The sequence below is a fragment of the Nuphar pumila genome, chromosome 10 (genome assembly GCF_984573655.1).
Source record: "Nuphar pumila chromosome 10, dmNupPumi1.hap1.1, whole genome shotgun sequence".
NCBI classification, from domain to species: Eukaryota; Viridiplantae; Streptophyta; class Magnoliopsida; order Nymphaeales; family Nymphaeaceae; genus Nuphar; species Nuphar pumila.
In genome coordinates this window covers 102894912-102912490 of record NC_143258.1, presented here as the reverse complement: position 1 = coordinate 102912490, position 17579 = coordinate 102894912, and the positions used below count along the sequence as shown (strand labels likewise).

The 17579-nt window shown below is 38.0% G+C and overlaps 1 protein-coding gene across 1 annotated transcript; it reads left to right on the top strand.

Annotated features, from left to right (window-relative positions):
• The first annotated feature begins 623 nt into the window (after positions 1-623).
• On the top strand, positions 624-5304 carry LOC149827685 (putative disease resistance protein RGA3). Its single transcript, XM_090019556.1, has 2 exons — positions 624-4335; positions 5028-5304. Exon 1 carries the CDS (start codon positions 715-717, stop codon positions 4324-4326), a length of 3612 nt encoding a protein of 1203 aa, XP_089875682.1. The 5' UTR covers positions 624-714; the 3' UTR covers positions 4327-4335; positions 5028-5304.
• The last annotated feature ends 12275 nt before the right edge of the window (positions 5305-17579 follow it).

The window sequence follows — 17579 nt, the reverse complement described above, 5'->3', positions numbered from 1 at the left end:
AACAACAGACATCATTTCCCCTAAGGCACAGGATAAACACTCACAAAAGAGTACAAATGCACAAAGAACATGAAAGAATTCATTAAATGAGAGAGAAAGTCTTATAAAAGGATAATCTTACAAAGGGGGAAAGACCCAAGGAGGGGCTCTCATATAAACGTTGGAGCCCTTTCCACCGTCATATTTATGTGATTTGGACAATCAAAGATAAGCATCTGTGTTGAAACTATAAATTTTAGCTTTTTTTTCACTAATTATCCATGCCATTTTCTGCGAGGTGGCATGATAGTCGTCTGCGTATTGAACAATGTCAAAGGAAGAGTCGTAAAAAATAAGGGGAGAGATGAAGCCGATGAATACAACCCTTCCATAGCAATGCTGAAAAGAAAGTCTTGTTTATTGGAATTTTGATATCATCAACAGTGGGGTCAAGATTGAGTGCTGGTGGTTGAACATTGAGTGCCGGTAGTTGAGGAAACGGACAAGTAGCATTATTGGAAATTTGGCCACATCCCTTGTCCTTATCTGTTGAATCAAGTTGGTTTAAACTATTGCCCAAGTTGAGGGGTTCAATTATTTGTCATCCCTTGCCTGCACCCTATTTCTTGGTTTCATTACCTTTATCAAATCCTTACCAGTCTGCCTTCACCGTCCCATCTTGCCTCTTTCCACTCCCTTGTGTCCCTGTGCCTGTGGCTCTGTGTGTGCTAAAGAATGACAGACATCATTTCCCCTGTGTTGAAGAAACTGACGGATTCGGGCATAAAGAAAGCAGAATCCCTCGCTTCAGTGAGAGGAGATCTGTCAAAACTGGAGAGTGAATTGAAGGCCATTCAGCCCTTCCTTAGAGATGCACATGACAAGCTATTCACTTCGAAGGAGATCAAGGATTGGGTATCGAGGCTGAACGCGGTCGTTTATGATGTTGAAGACGTAATCGACCTCTATAGTGTCAAAACCAAGACCAACGAGGATTATGGTACACAAACCCAACTGCAGAAGGTATGCAAGCTCTTTCATTTCTTCTGTCAGTGTCTTAGTCTCCCTTTGCTTCTCGAAACGGCCAATGAGATAGAGGAAATAAATGAGAGACTGTGTGGGATTTGGATAGAGAAGGATCTTTATGGCCTCGTTCCCGTTATGGGGGAATCTAGATCCTCTCAAGCTGTAGGAGAGATACATCGAGGCCGTCAAACGAGTTCACTCATCACCGCGCCTCGGGTTTTTGGAAGAGAAAAAGACGAACAGTTGGTAGTGGAGTGGCTTACAAATGAGAGGGGAGAGAACACTCGTGTAGTAGCGATCGTTGGAATGGGGGGATGTGGAAAGACCACCCTTGCAAAGAAGGTTTATCACAATCCCAACATATATCCAGAACATTTTGAAAAACGAATGTGGGTTTGTGTATCGGAAAAGCCACAAGAGTTGGAACTATTCAAAAAGATATTAGAGGTAGCTGTTGGTGGGAATACTTCTGGAGTAATTGGGTTGGATCGTTTGTGCACTGAGATTGGAAAACACCTAAAGGAGAAGAGGTTTCTCCTTGTTTTAGACGATGTGTGGGATCATTATTGGTGGAACAATTTGAATGCCGTCTTGGGAGTTGGTGCGGTGGGGAGCAAGGTGCTGATTACAACTAGGAAGAAGAATGTTGCGATAAAAATGGATGCATCTTACTTACATATGCTGGAGTGCTTATCGGATGACGACAGCTGGTCTTTGTTTAAAGCTAAAGTATTAAGAAGGGATGAGAACGATGAAGTGCTTGATGGACTAAACGACATAGAGAGGGTTATAGTTGAGAAATGCAAAGGACTGCCTCTTGCACTTAACGTTATTGGAAGCTTGTTGCGCAAAAAGGAGAGGACAAGGTCCGCTTGGCAAGAAGTTGCGGGGAGCCCTTCTTGGGGCTGGAAAGACATTATGAACGATGGGGATGATAACGTGGTTTCTGCTATTGCATTGAGCTATATTAATCTACGCTTTCCCTTGAAGCAATGCTTTACGTATTGTTGTATATTTCCAAAGGATTTTAAGATGAAAAAGGATATGTTGGTTAGGTTATGGGTGGCGGAAGGCTTCGTTTCTGATGATGAAGGTTCGGTTGCGGAAGCTTTGGCCGAGGGATACCTTGAAGCATTGGTTGATTGCTCTTTGATCGAAAGATTTGAAGAGGAAATCTATGGAAATGAAACATGCTACAAATTGCATGACATAGTTCATGATTTTGCCCTCTTCGTAAGAGGTCAAGAGCGATTAGATGCAATTTCCTTAAGATCGAAAAGGGCATCCGACCCAGCACGCTTCTTTTCATCGTTCAAAGATGAATATCCAATTGAAGATCTTGGTAGAGAGACAAAACTTCGCACATTGTTCTTAACTATAACAAGAAGATTTTCCCTCGAAGACATTTTATGTTTTAGCTGGCTAAGGGTGTTAGATCTGAATTACCTATGGAGACCGGGTTACCGATACCAATTCACACAAAAAATCCCATGCGTATTGCCCGAGTCATTGGGCAAGTTAGCACTTTTGAAGTACTTGAGTGTTTTTGGTATGGACATAAAAGCGTTGCCCGAATCGATTGCCGAACTAAGCCAACTCCAAAGGTTGGACATCGCTCATACTCGCATCAAAATGTTGCCCGAAGGTATTTCACATCTGAATTCTCTAAGGCATCTTCATTTGGATGGCATGTATGAGTTAAAACATTTGCCAAAGGAAATCGGGCGGCTGACTTTCTTACAGACCTTGGATAGGTTTATTGTGGGAAGTGATGAGATGGATGGGAGTGGAAGCGGTATAGCTCAGTTGCGTCACCTAAACAATCTAAGAGGATCATTGCACATAGAACACATTGAAAGAGTAGGGAGTAGGGAAGAGGCGAAAGAAGCGGAGTTGGAGAAAAAAGAAAAGCTGCAAAAGTTGAAGCTTTCTTGCGATTGCAAATGCATTTATGAGTTTGACGAGGAATTTGCAAGGAAAGTAGAGGGTATATATGAAGAGCTTCGACCTCCCACGGGCCTCAGGGCATTGACAATATCCAACTATTCAGGCACGAGTCTTCCCGCTTGGTTGAGCACAGCAGGATACGAGTGTTTGGAGGAAGTCACCTTGAAAGATTGCAGGTTCTTGGAACAACTCCCCTCGTTGGGATGTTTACCCAACCTTGTGAGTCTGTGTATTAAAAGGGCCTCCAAAGTGAAGATTATCGATGATGGGTTTCACGGAGGTGGGAGACAAGCTGGTTTTCCCAAGTTAGAGAGGCTGACCATTGGTGACATGAAAAGCTTGGAGGAGTGGACATTCAATGCACAAGGAGGAACTCTGATGCCTCGGCTAAAATTCTTGAAAATTTATGGTTGCCCAAAGTTGAGGGCACTGCCTGATTCTCTACGATTCACCAGTCCCAACGAGTTGTACCTGACAGATCTTCCTTTGCTTGAGTCAACGTCCTTGCCATCACTAGACAACATGAGAAAACTCAACCTTCGCCAAGTGCCCAAGCTCAACCTTCTTGGAGAGCGAGGGTTTTTATGTGGCCTCAAAGCGGCAAATGCACTCCGAAGCCTGAAAATCAAAGGTTGCATAAATATGGATTTTGAGTCAAAGATGCTTTTGGAGGAAGCGATGGAGAGTATGGTTTTGGTGGAGGAGTTGGACTTATATGATTGCCCTGATCTTGTGGCTTCCATTGCAGACGTATTGAAACCCCATCACCTCCCCAACCTTTTGTACCTGAATATTCTCTCTAATAATTGGACAATGTCAAGGAGATCGTCGATGGATTTCACGCTAAGGGTTGAATCGGAGGAGATGGGCATCAAAATGGGTGGCTTCCGAAACTTGGGCAGCAGAGTCTGGAGACTGGCAATCAGTTTGGACTGGAAAGTCGCTTCCCTACCAGAATGGGTCCAACACTTCCACCAACTTGAAGAGCTGTCAATTACAGGTTGGGGCTCCCGTCTGACCCACTTGCCTGGGTGGCTGTGTGAGTTCTCCGAGCTTCGGCGTCTATATTTGTTCAATCTACCGCAGCTGAGGAGTCTGCCGGATGCGATGCAAGTTCTCACCCGACTTGAAGTGCTGACAATTGGAGAGTGCCCCCGTCTGACCCACTTGCCTGGGTGGCTGTGTGAGTTCTCCGAGCTTCGGCGTCTATATTTGTTCAATCTACCGGAGCTGAGGAGTCTGCCGGATGCGATGCAAGGTCTCACCCGACTTGAAGTGCTCGGGATCTCTGGTTGTCCCCAATTAGAGGATTGCAGAGGTGTTGACAAACACAAGATCTCTCACATACCTAATGTCCAGCTCGGGTGGGACTGACAAACATGGGTAAGGAACGCATTTTCTTTTCTTTTCTTATTACTCTCTCTCTCTCTCACCTTCAACAAGGCTAGTGTGTAAGGGATACGGACAACCCTTGGACCGCCCTTCGACAGCCTCACCTGGTTTCTCATCAGGGACTTTAATTAACTTCATTCAACCCAGCTACGTTTAGTTTACCCTGCTACGTGAGCCTGGTGAAGTTTGCTGTCTGGGCTGAGTCCACATCTTGTGATACAAGATCTAGTTAAGCCAGATTCATCACCACTTATAACTCAACAGGATCAGTTGCCATCACATGGCACACTTTGAGTGTGCCTTCCCTCCATCTGCTTTTGGGCCCCACAACTGATAGACTGTCAGCCAAAGATGGAGGGCATCAGGTGCAGCGGCACAATTCAAAGTGTGCGATGCGATGGCACCTGATCCTGGCTCCCCTGTAGGTTACACAATTCAATCGATTGCTATATGTGTTGGGCACTTGGCCCGACTTGAATCTGAATACCTGGGTATGGGCATAAAATAAAGACCCAAATGAAACTCGGGTTGGACTGGCCTTGGCCCATGTATTATTTGGGTTGGTTTGGGCTGTGATTTTTGTTGGATATCCCAACCCACTAGACCCTACCCAAGTAGTATTATATGCATTCATAAACAATAAAGAAATGGATAATACAATTACTCTTTACACATGTACACAGGCTACGTTTGGACCATTATTTTTTTTTCAACCTGGCACAACCTGATCTGAGACCTGAACCTGACAATATGTTATTTGGCTGGATCTGGGTACACACAAAGGGTTTGGATACCTGACGCAGGAGTCGAGCAAAAGACAAGGGTTCATTTGGATCCATTTGTATTTTGGATTTACTTGTATTTGGATCATTGTATCTGATCCACAATTTCAAGATAGATTTTATCTTTTTAGATGGTTAATGATTCACAAAGTTTATAACAGTAGTAGATTGTTAATTATGTGATCCCAACGAAGAAAGGCTACAAAGTTAGTGAATTCCCTTGCAAATGATCCAACTGAAGAGTTCCTGTGATTTATTAATTTAATTTATTAAAAATATAGTATATTTTTTATAGTACAAGACATTTTAAATTAATATATGAGGGTGATTTATTATATATAATAATACACATAACTTAAAAAAATTATGATGACAAATATTGGCAATATTTTTTCAAAATTTCATAAAAAAAATAAAATTATGTTAGTTCATTATTTTAAATTGTACAATGACATGATATTTGCCAAATATCATGATATATTTGACAAAATATGAATTTACTTAAGATATTTATGTTCTATATTTATAAAAATATCATGATATATTGGCATTTACTTAAGATATTTTGTAAGTCTAAATTTAAAAAATATTTCCAAATCAGACATCAATGGATTGAATACATCCGTGTCTGGTTTCACACACACACACACATTTATATATAGCTAGCTTGCTTGCTTGCACACAAAAGAAATCGGCAGATTTGGACCAGGTCTGCGTACCAACAAAAAAAATCTGCAGATCTCTGTTCACAAGAGCAATGGGACAGATCTGTCCAAACACTTGTCTACGTAGACCTAAGGGGTTTGTTGTAGTGGGATGGATCTAGACTGTTTGACGGGCAGTCTGGGTTCAAATCCCATGGTCGTCTCCCCCTACGTAAGCTGAAGCTTGGCGACTCCCTGGGTTTGAGAGGTAAGCTTCTTCGAGCAAAAGAAAAAAACTTAATTCCTTTCACCGCTCTACTGCACTTCCTTGAATTTCCTCCAAGTTGATCAAAATTTTTATTTGGTGTGATATTAAGCTTTGTTGGACGACTCAGAATAGCAAACCGACCCGAAAATTTAAAGGAAAGACTCAGTCATGATGGATAGCTCCATCAAGTTTGTGCCATGAAACCCAGCCTGAGTTTGTGAAGAGCTAGGCTGAACCATTAATGGACGCTCGGCTATGTCAAACCAGGTCTGGGTGCCGTCATGTCAGGCTCCTAGTCAAAGGTTTGTGTTTTAATTAGGAGAAGACATTCACTCTTGTTTGACAAAGAGATCCCTAAGCAAGACCCAAAATTAAGGATGCAAATGAGTCAGATCCATGATCGAGGTTTTGCAATTTTTGGTTGTTCTGCATGTGACAGGACAAGACTCCCCGTGTATTTAGTTCCTCTTGATCCCCATCGCTTGCATCCCTACTCAAAATGATCCAAATGAGTTTTGGTTCTGTTTATCAGCTTTCCTTTTTCCAGTGCTTTGTCTTGGACACATTTTTTTTATAGGCAAGCTGGGATTAGGCAGACCCCCACCAGTTATACAAATGTACAATTGGGTTTTGAAGTTGCGACGTCCCAACCCGCACTGACAACTCCTACCAAACACGGTTGACATTCTAAGGACTCGGTATCATATCGGACACATTCAACTTGGTGACTTGGATGAGTCAACTTGATGACTCGAGTGAGTCAAGGTTTTTTATTTAATTTATTAAAAATATAATATATATTTTTATAGTACAAGAAATTTTAAATTAATATATGAGTGTGATTTATTATATACAATAATACAAGTAACTTTAAAAAAAATTGGTGACAAATATTGGCAATATTTTCAAAATATCACAACGACGGCCAGCTGACCATCACGGGCAGCATCTGGGGCCTGCAGCCGATGACATCCACCGATGATGGTGGCCGGATGGAAGGGGGATGGGGGGACATAACCCCTTTCATTTTTTTGTTGTATGTTTTCGCCCTTGCAGTCATCGACGAAGCTGTTGTCAGGCAGGCCATCACTGTTGGCTGCTAACGAAAGAAGACAGTGGAAGGGGGTATAACCCTCTGTAAAAAAAATATAGGTTTTTGAGAGGGTAAGAGTCAAGATTCACTGTAGCATCTATAGTGCATCCTGACCTGGTTGGGATTCCATCTAGTACCTAGAACCCAGTCATAGGTTCCAGGTGCACAAGGTCTATTCCCAACCCATTAGAGACATGGTCCGTTACCCGAAACCCAGTATAATGGGTTCCAGGTGGACCAGATTTACGCTTGATTCGGTGGGATCCGGTATAGGGTTTAGACCTGTCCCAAGGTTCTGGACGGATCGGGTCTGTGTTTGACCCATTTGGCTCGATCCAGAACTCGGGCCCGAGAGCTAGGTTTTGTGTGGATCAGATCTAGCCCTGACCCAGGATCCGGTTGGTTCAGGTTTGGTTCCCTGGGATCTGACCTAGTATCTATTTGAATCGGGTCAGGATCTGGACTGGGTTTGGATTTAAGGATCTGGCCCATGTACAGTTTTGTGTCGGATCAGGTGTGAAACAAGATCCTGTCCATAGGATCCATGCACTATTTGACCCATTTAACGAGCATAACCAGTTCGGTGGATTTTGAGATCGGTTTGAAGCATTTTTTAACCAGTTCTAAAATATTTTTCACCGATTCCCGCAAGAAGATGCCCAATTTTCTTATATATGAGAAAACACGGGTTTTCTCATTCAAATTTAGGTTTTTAAAGTCTTTGTGCATGTTTCAGACTGGTTTGACCATTCTAAGACCAGCTCAGGGTCTTTCTTGACCGGTTCCATGCGATTTCAAACCGGTTCTAGGTACTTTTTTACCAGTTCCAACACTAGGACCTCAAGTATTACTTGTATAAGCATGTTTTGTCCTTTTTTCTCTTGCTTTATGTGTATTTTCATCATAGATGCATGAGTTTTGCATGACATTGCATGAATTTTATGTTGTGTTAAGTTATCTATGATATTTAAGCATAAAATTATGACTCAATTCATAATATATGTGATATGTTTTATCAAAAAATTATTTGTGCATATGAGATGTAACATGAATTTGTGTTTTTTTATTTTATTATACATAGTTTATCATGAATATGCATGCATTGTCATGATTGTATGTGCATGCTTTGTAATACAAATATGTTTGTAGTTAAAGATACCAATCAACTCAATATTGCAATCACCAAAGTGATATGAATTGTGTTGATTGAGGGTTCTTTGGACAGTGTTAAGATTTAATATTATGATTATATGTAATATTATGAAATAATTATTCTACTCAAAGGTAGGTTATTGTGTTCCAAATTCATAAAGGGTGTAATGGTAGGTGTGTACACTAACCCATAAAGCATGTTCATACCCAAAGGTACATTGGTGAATTGATTTTAGTTACATGATCTACTAGTTTCATCAATTGAAGTCAATTCCTTGAGAATTGAGAAGGCGAAACTACCCTGAGTATTATTTTTACCAAAGTAGAACGATAATAACTCTATTATGTTTGCCTTAAGAATTGTGAATAATAAATGGTTTCATGTTTATCTTTTTTATATGAATCTCGCATAAAGTAATTAACCCACTCTTACATAGAACAACACAACCAACCAGAAGACCATCTATAAGAAGTGAGAGTACTTAGAAGGTTGTTTATGAGAAGTGAGAGCATTCAAATAGTCTTAGTCTGTTTCTTTTGCAATCACGAGTAGCTAAAATTATTAGAGGCATCATATTTTATTGCAGGACAATGAAGAAATTTTAAAAAATTATTGATTTAAATGAGATTTCATCTCAGGACATGTGGATTAGAAATTTCATTATGGGTCTTGGTGTTGTGGACTTTATTGAGAGGTCATTGAAGATCTTTTGTGATAATGAAGTTGTTGTGTCTTTCTCGAATAGCAAGCGCTCCACTTCGTCTAGACACATTGGATTAAAATGTTTTGTTATTAAAGAAAGAACTTAGAATCATTTAATATGTATTGATACAATTGGTACAAAAGAAATGACTATAGATCCTCTTACTAAATGAATAGTACCAAAATTATATTCTCAACATATAATAATGATGTGTCTATTTGATTCATTTTGATGTATGACAATACATTATGGTTCTATGTGATCACATTTATGAAACTAAATTGATTCTCTATGATTTTATGCATTGTTGATTCTGTATAAAGTGTCTCTCATTTTGAGAAGAGAGAATAACAATATTAAAAAGATCAACAGAATAGGTGACAGACCAACCCATTCATAAAGGTAATCTTAAGATGCTAAACACTTAAAATGAATGATATTGTAGTGCATGAAAATATGACATCTCATAAAGAGGTACTAATCTCCATGACTCATGTGATTCAGTATACCATGTAAACATGAAAATTGAATCGAGATAACGGTAAATAACATCGATTGTATTTTTTTGTATTAGTGGGTCAAGTAAGAGAATGTTGGACTTTTAGATCGGGTCCAACCGAATGTGACTCGATTTAACACGAGTACACCAAGGGACACCATAAGAGTGGGGGGTTGTTATGAAAATGTGAAAGGTTTACATTCAATATGCATGAATGTAGCAATAGAACGAAAAAGTAGGCCTCCCATGTTTTAAAAAAAAGGGCCAAACTGATATGTTAATTTAATCAGCAAAAAAAAAGAGAGACTAAAACCTGCATTTGTCCATGATATACTCATTTTTCCATATCACAATGTCATAAGAGTGAAATATGCAGTACATCAGATGAAGACAAAAACTAAAATTATAGTTTATTATTCATTTGTTTTTTTTGTTTTATTCTAGCATATGCTTGTCTCACTTTGTAGCCATGGTAAAACGTCATCCTCAACCGTTCTACAAAATGCAGCTTTCATTAAACATACTACATTGAGTAACTATTGTTTCATCCGTGAAAAATGTCCACCTTATGGCCTTTAAAGAAAAAAATTCTTAGCCACAAATTAAGCATCTTAATGGAAGTGGAGTTAGCAAACTGTCCTCATTTACCAGCAAATTCATAATAGATTGTAATAAAAATGACTAGTTCCATGATAGTTGATTAAGTTCCTAATAGCCAAACATGTGTCAATCAACTAAAAAGTGAATTTGATTCCAATCTTTTAACTCTAGAAGCTAGGGCACATTTCGAAGTGAGAAACGTCTAGGAAAAGTGAAGCAAGGTCAGAAAACCATACAATTTTTCTAGCCCTTCCAAATGAGAGAAAATGTTTTTCTTCGAAACATTTTCTAAAAAGTATTGTTTTTATAGAAAAGATTCCTCAAGGGGTAGAGGAATCTTTCCTATCAAAAACTTTATGGGCTTAGGGAAAAGCCCTGCTCTTGCCCATCCTCTTTCGTTTGTTGTATACCAAGGAGAGACGCCCCCTCCACTATGCAACCCACCGACCTTTTTACTCCTCGCTTGCTCACTCAACGCTCATTCGCTTGAAACTCAAGATAACCCAAAAAATTTCTCTCTCTTTAGTATTTCATTTCATTGTCAATACCTCCATCGCCGAACTAGTGCCTTCTTCCAAGGCTAATCGATGAAGTATGGCCTATCAATGTTTTTCCCATACGTTTTCTTCCTCCTGGGCTAACTAGGTTGGCACTAAAAAATAATCAAAACAAAAGAGGAGGGGCAAATCGATGACTTCATCCATATCCTCCAAAGGGTTTGGCCATATTGTTGCTTCCATCTCTAACGCCAATGTACCATTTCCATCTCCTTTTCATCTTAGTGTCGACCTGCACTGTCAGAGCTTTACACCGTTTGGCAAAGCCCTACCTTGGCTCTCTCTGCAAGTGCCTGACTCTGTTTCTATGTGTGTGTGGAAGGATATGCACGCTACTTGCTCGACTAATTGCCTTAACAAGGCAGCAAACAATGAAAATTATGACATGTTAGTGCTTTAGAATTTTTTCTCTTTTTTGTTGGGTTGTGCAGTGCAAACAAAATTCAATGTCGATCATATCCTAAGCAACCTCAAACAAAACTCGATGTTTTAATTCAAAAAAATGGCTTTTATTCTTGTTATATGTGAATTGTTGATTCTTCTTCTTTCTTATTTGGATTTTATTCATGAAGATGGGTTTTAATTAATTTGCTTGGATTTTAATTTTCATCTACTTGTAGCATGTTTCAACTTGTTTTCGTTTAATCTTAACATGTTACAAAAAGAGGAGGTCGACATCACATGCAAACAGTTTTGGAAATTTTTATTAGACTGATAAATTTGGTTCTCATTCAATTATATGTAGGTCTAAAACAAATTTAAAGTGTTTGTCCTATATGGCATATTGATTGGTTATTATGCATCATCATATATTTGTATATATTTTTGTTATGATAAAAACTTCTCATATTTATTCATATATTTGTATATAAATGTGAAATTAGGGATGACTGAAGATGCATTTAACCTTGATAAAAGCGTACCTGAGACACAAGAGGAGTCTCAACGCTCTAAAAAAAAAGAGAACACTCTAATAAATTGATTTTGGTTTGTATTATGTCTTAAACTCTTAATTTATAGTTTGGTTAACTAATAGATTTTTGCACTTACATGTAGGCATATCCCAAACATAAGAAGTTTGCTTAATATAATGTGCTCTTTTTTTAAGAGCATTGAGGCTCCTCTTGTGTCTCAGGTACACACTCATCAATGTTAAATGCATCTCCAGTTATCCCTAATTTCACATTTATAATATGCAAATATATGAATAAATATGAGAAGTTTTTATCATAACAAAAATATATACAAACATATGATGACGGCATAATAACCAATCAATATGACATACAAGACAAACACTTTAAATATGTTTTAGACCTACATATGATTGAATGAGAACCAAGTTTACCAGTCCAATAAGAATTCTCATAAGAATTCCTAAAACTGTTTGCATGTGATCCTGACACCTCTTTTTGTAACACGTTAAGATTAAAAGAAAACAAGTTGAAACATGCTACAAGTAGATAAAAATTAAAATCCAAGCAAATTGATCAAATTCATCTTCATGAATAAAGTCCAAACAAGAAAGCAAAAGAATCAACAATTCAAACAGATAACAAGAATGAAACCCATCTTTCTGAACCAAGGTTGCTTAGAGTTTGATAGACATTGAGTTTTGTTTGCACTACAATGCCCAACATAAAAGAGAGAGAGAAATTATAAAGCACAAACATGTCACAATTTTCATCTGCCTTGTTGAGGCATTTAGTCGAGCAAGTAGTATGAATACCCTTCCATACACACACATAGAGACACAGTTAGGCACCAGTAAAGATAGCCAAGGTAGGGCTTTGCCAAACGGGACAAAGCTCCAACAGTGCTGGTTGACACTAGGAAGGGAAGGAGATGGGAAGGACATGTTGGTGTTATAGATGGAAGCAACGGTATGGCCAAACTATTTGGAGGATATGGCCAAACGGTGCAGAGCGCTTGCATTAGAGATGGAAGCATCAATTCACCCATCTTTCATTTTGATTATTTCCCAGTGCTGACCTGGTTAGCCCTAGAGGAAGAAAACGTATAGTGTGAAGCTATGTCACAGGGACTCGGCTAGCAGGGTGTCATACCCGCATCGATGCGACTCAATGCGGGTGCAGGTGCGGCATCGGTCAACCCGACCCTGGGTCCGATCAACGCACCCATGGTCATTTATATCCAACTTTTGGACTTATATATATATATATATATATATATATATATATATATATATATATATATATATAATTTTTTATATTTTTGCCGCACCCAGGTTTTTTGAAAGTGGTGCACCCCCGCACCTGCACTCGCACCCATGTGACATTGGTATGAAGCATGATTGGCCATACTTCATTGGTTAGCCCTAGAGGAAGGCATTATTTTGGCAATGGAGGTATTGACAATGGAATGAAACACCTAAGAGAGAGAGAAGGTTGATGGGTTACCTTCAACTTCAAGCGAACGAGCATCGAGTGAGCGAGGAGAAGGAAAGTCGTTGGGTTGTAGAATGAAGGGAGTGTCTCTCCTTATATACAACAAATGAAAGAAGAGGGGCAAGACAGGGGCTTTGCCATAAGCCCAAAAAGTTTTTGATAGGAAAGATTCCTCCACCCCTGGAGGAATCTTTCCTATTAAAAAATGGTACTTTTTAGAAAATGTTTCACAAAGAAACATTTTCTCTAGTTTGGAAAGGTCAGAAAAATTGTATGTTTTCCAACCTTGCTTCACTTTTCCTAGACGTTTCTCACTTCCAAACGTGACTTTAAGGTAAGATTTTTGCTCGAGCTAAGCCATTCGGTTCGCCTTTAATTAATAGCAGTGAAGCCAGTTGTGCCACCAATAGTCATTGTCTACTTTTGGCAGCAAATTGCAAGTCATGACCTGGCACACCACGAAAGCAGGAACGCTTTTAGTTTAAATGATCCTAATCAAGCATACCAAGGTCTTTAGGCCTTCGAGACCCTCAACCCACACCCAGCCAACCCAGTCACTCACTGCCATCAGAAAGGTTTGGGTTCCTTGGGCCATGTCCCACCATTTGGTTACTTTCTAACTAGTTAGTTATCAAACATTCACAGCCTGGATGACATTACATGGTGATTTAGCTTTCCAATTGGAGAGGTAAAGCCCAAATCTAGTGCTAAATTTAAAGCATAGTCAGAGATATCAGCGATATTTTGAAAATATCGTGATATTATAGCAATATGATTGAAAAATGATATTAAAGGTAAAAAATTGCGATATTTTCAAAATATAAAAAATTTATATATATCATGATATTATTGTGATATTAGCACAATATTATCGCGATATTATCAATTAGTTTTACTTTTTATTTATTTTTTAGATTTTAAATATGTTTTTCTCCTTTCTTTTACATATTACTTATTTCTTTTATTATTTATGTAAACATGAAAGTTTCTCACTTGTTTTTGTTATTTTTTTATTTTTTAAGTCCCGAGATTTATCACCAAACCGATAATATCGCGAGAAATAGCTCGCCGAGATATAGCCGATACCGATATTTCTGACTATGATTTAGAGTAAAAGAGTTGATTCTTTTGGTGTTCAGATTGTAAACCAGATCTAGTAAGACCAAAAGCAGAAAATAAAAGGACACGTTAGAAATTCCTATGGAACTCACTTTCTGACTTGAGGCTCAGAACTCCATTTTACTGATGTAAGAGTTAGACGAAGTGCACCATGAAGAAACTTCCTCTATAGTCTTTCATGGGAAATCAAAGGGCTAACGCTAGATTCATGCAAAAATTTTGTCGATAACAGCATCTAAGTTTAAAAGGTTAAGATACCTGAAAAATAACCCAAGTCTCTGAGACTAAGGTTTAACTCACGAAAAGATGTGGATAAGCTGCTGATCACTAGTAAAGTTTCAACGGAAGGAAAACGGAGACTGACTTATTGAATTACAACATTGAAGGATCATGATTATTTGATGAAAACACCTTGTAGAAACATCAGAATCCATGAAATTAAGTTAAATTGAGAGAAAGAACCCAACTATCAAATTCAAATGTGCGGCTTGATTCATTATACTTTAATCATACAACCAATTATTTACATGTATTCATACACAGGATTTTTGTTTAATGAGCTGAGAGCTCTAACAATGTCTGTTCCAATAGACAAGGATTCAGCAAGGATGATAGCTTACATCATTCTCAAAGTCCTGGGAATGGCCTTTAGAGCCTGCAGGTAGAACGATCAAGTTGTGCCTATCATGTCATTGGTGTAGTAGGAGGGGAGCCTTGGCCACTAGACAGGTGGTCAGGGTTTCTCTCATGGAAATCAGTCCTTTGCATATAAGAAGGGGCAAGGGGATTACCAAAGCAAGATGACTTCCTAGGGGAAAGGGGTGTGCCATGGGTTTACACTGTCGGAAAAGCGATTGTAAGTATGGTAGGCGTAACCAGCGTGACTAGGTCTCCGATCCTGAGAGTGGTTTTCACTACCATTGTAAGAAGGGGCAAGTGATTGTACAATTAACTCGCCCTCTCTCTTACTCTCTTGGTATATATATATATATATATATATGGTGCTATCAAAGGCAGGCAAATGTAACTTTTATCAAAGATCTAAGCTCCAAAAGGAAAATGTAACTTTTGAATCTTTTATTTAATATTTTCACTCTCTATATATATATATATATTCAAGTGTTAAAGCTGACTCAAACATGATGTTTTATGTCATTTTTAAACCACCCTTAACATAATAAATTGTGAGCTATTAATTTTTTCACCATTTTAAAAATAGAATCTCATGGTGCATTGGACATGATACAACCTTATAAGATAGTAAATAAACCATACTTAACATATTTGTATGTTAGATCTGACAGTTGGTAGCTTGATCTATCCAAACAAGGGTGTGTACCACCAGTATCATATTACAAAACTATCATATATATAAGGGTGTAACTGGGTCAAGGTTATACTTGAACGGATTACACCTGACCCAAACTGATATTGGTGAACCCATGGGTTTAGATAGAGTCCAAAATATAGGCCCTTAGTGAAAATGGGTCGGGTCTTGGGTATTGTAAATGAAGATCCAAACCCGAATGGTCCTGATCTAATTATATACCAGAACTCAAATGGTTCCCCATATTTTAAAACCAAACTGACCCGAGCCTGACCTAATTATATACTCGAACTGAATATACACCTAAATGCAAACCCGTTTCATACTCTATGTATCTGGAAGTTTCTAATTGGTAAATATTATATACTCAATTAAACATTTAAAGATGTTGATAAACTTAGAATTAATATGCATTGCATTTTATTAATCTAAACTTTAATTCATTTTTGTATATACTTTCTATTGCCCTTTTATCGTGGAAATTGTCAGGCTGTAGTGAATCCCAGATTAATGCTCTAGAACTCATTGAATTTGATACATTTTGAATATGATGTCATTGATTTTTTGTTTCAACTAAAAAATATTTGGATGGTGTGGATATATTCTTTTTATATTCTGATTTTGACATTATTTAGAATAGTTATTAAGCTTTTGTTTTATTAGCATATAATCCTCTTAATAAATAGTTGATTCCGTTAATTTGCATATTTTTTATTGGCTGCTAATTAAGTCTAGAATACTGTTCATATCAAGACCCAAGCTTAAACTCAAAATACTTAAACCCTTTAACCTATATGGGTCTACATTTTTCAACCATACCCTGACCCTAACTTTACCTGATGTATACCTGAACCCGTTAACACAGATGGGTCTACAGTTTTTAGCTATACCCGAATCTAAATTAGATTTGGTCGGGTTTGAGTCATACTTTTAGACCTGACCCAGATACACCCCTAATCATATATTTTTGGATGTTAGAATATGAGGATTGGAAATATGAGAACTAGAGTGTGAATTAGGTATTTATGATGTTTTTTTTTTTTTGCAAATCCAACCCTGTAAATGTGTTCAGTATGATCTATTTGCTAGCAATCTATTGTTAGATTATGTTGACAAAAAAATGGATTCTTATTCTTGAACGTTTACCTTGTTGATATTAGGTGATATCATATGTTATCAATGTTGTCAATATTAGTTTAAGACAGGCTCGAATAATCGAGCTGAATCGGTCGATTTTAATTTTTAAATTCAAAATTTCATTAAATTTTATAAAACTAAAGATATTCAAAAAGGGCAGAACCGGACGATTCAATTCCGAATCTGGCCAAATCAGTCGATTCAGGCCGATGATTTTCAGAAATGACTAACATTGGGTGATACGTCACAGTAGCAGTGATACAGCGGTGCTCTGGCCAGGTGACACGTCACAGTACAATCCACAGTGAACAATTGCCAGCACACTGATGGTGATGGATGGTGATATCTGATATGACATAACAGCTGATATGAAGTTTTGATACAACTGTTCTCACCTCCCACCAATTCATGTCCATGCTGCCAGTTGTACAATTCTTCAATTATTTCTGAAAATAAATGATTAATTCATCTGTTTTTCATGTTCCGTGAATAGCCGGGACATTGATAAATATTCAGAATGTCATTTCTAGAATTGAACTGATTCTTTTTCCTTTGGCAGAGAGAAAGGATTCCTTTTTTTGACATTTATGAAATTAAAACAAAAGTTGGAGGTGTTAAAAGGAAAAAAACCATCATCAGTAAATTGCCGTGGCAGAGAATTTATTTTCGAAAGGCTAGAGAAATTTATTTTTTCACAAATACAATTGGGTCAAAAAAATATTACCAAACTTATAAATTTCATTTTGAACCAAAATGCAAAAAAAAAAAGTCCTTTTTTATGCACAAGCTGAGGGATATTGTGACTTTATCTACCTAAACTGATTCGACTAGGGATGTAAATATGTCGGACTCGGGTCGGATCTATAGTCGGATTCAAATTCAGATTTGGAGTCTGCTAGAATTAGATAAAACCAAATCCAGATCCAACTACCTTAAAACCGGATA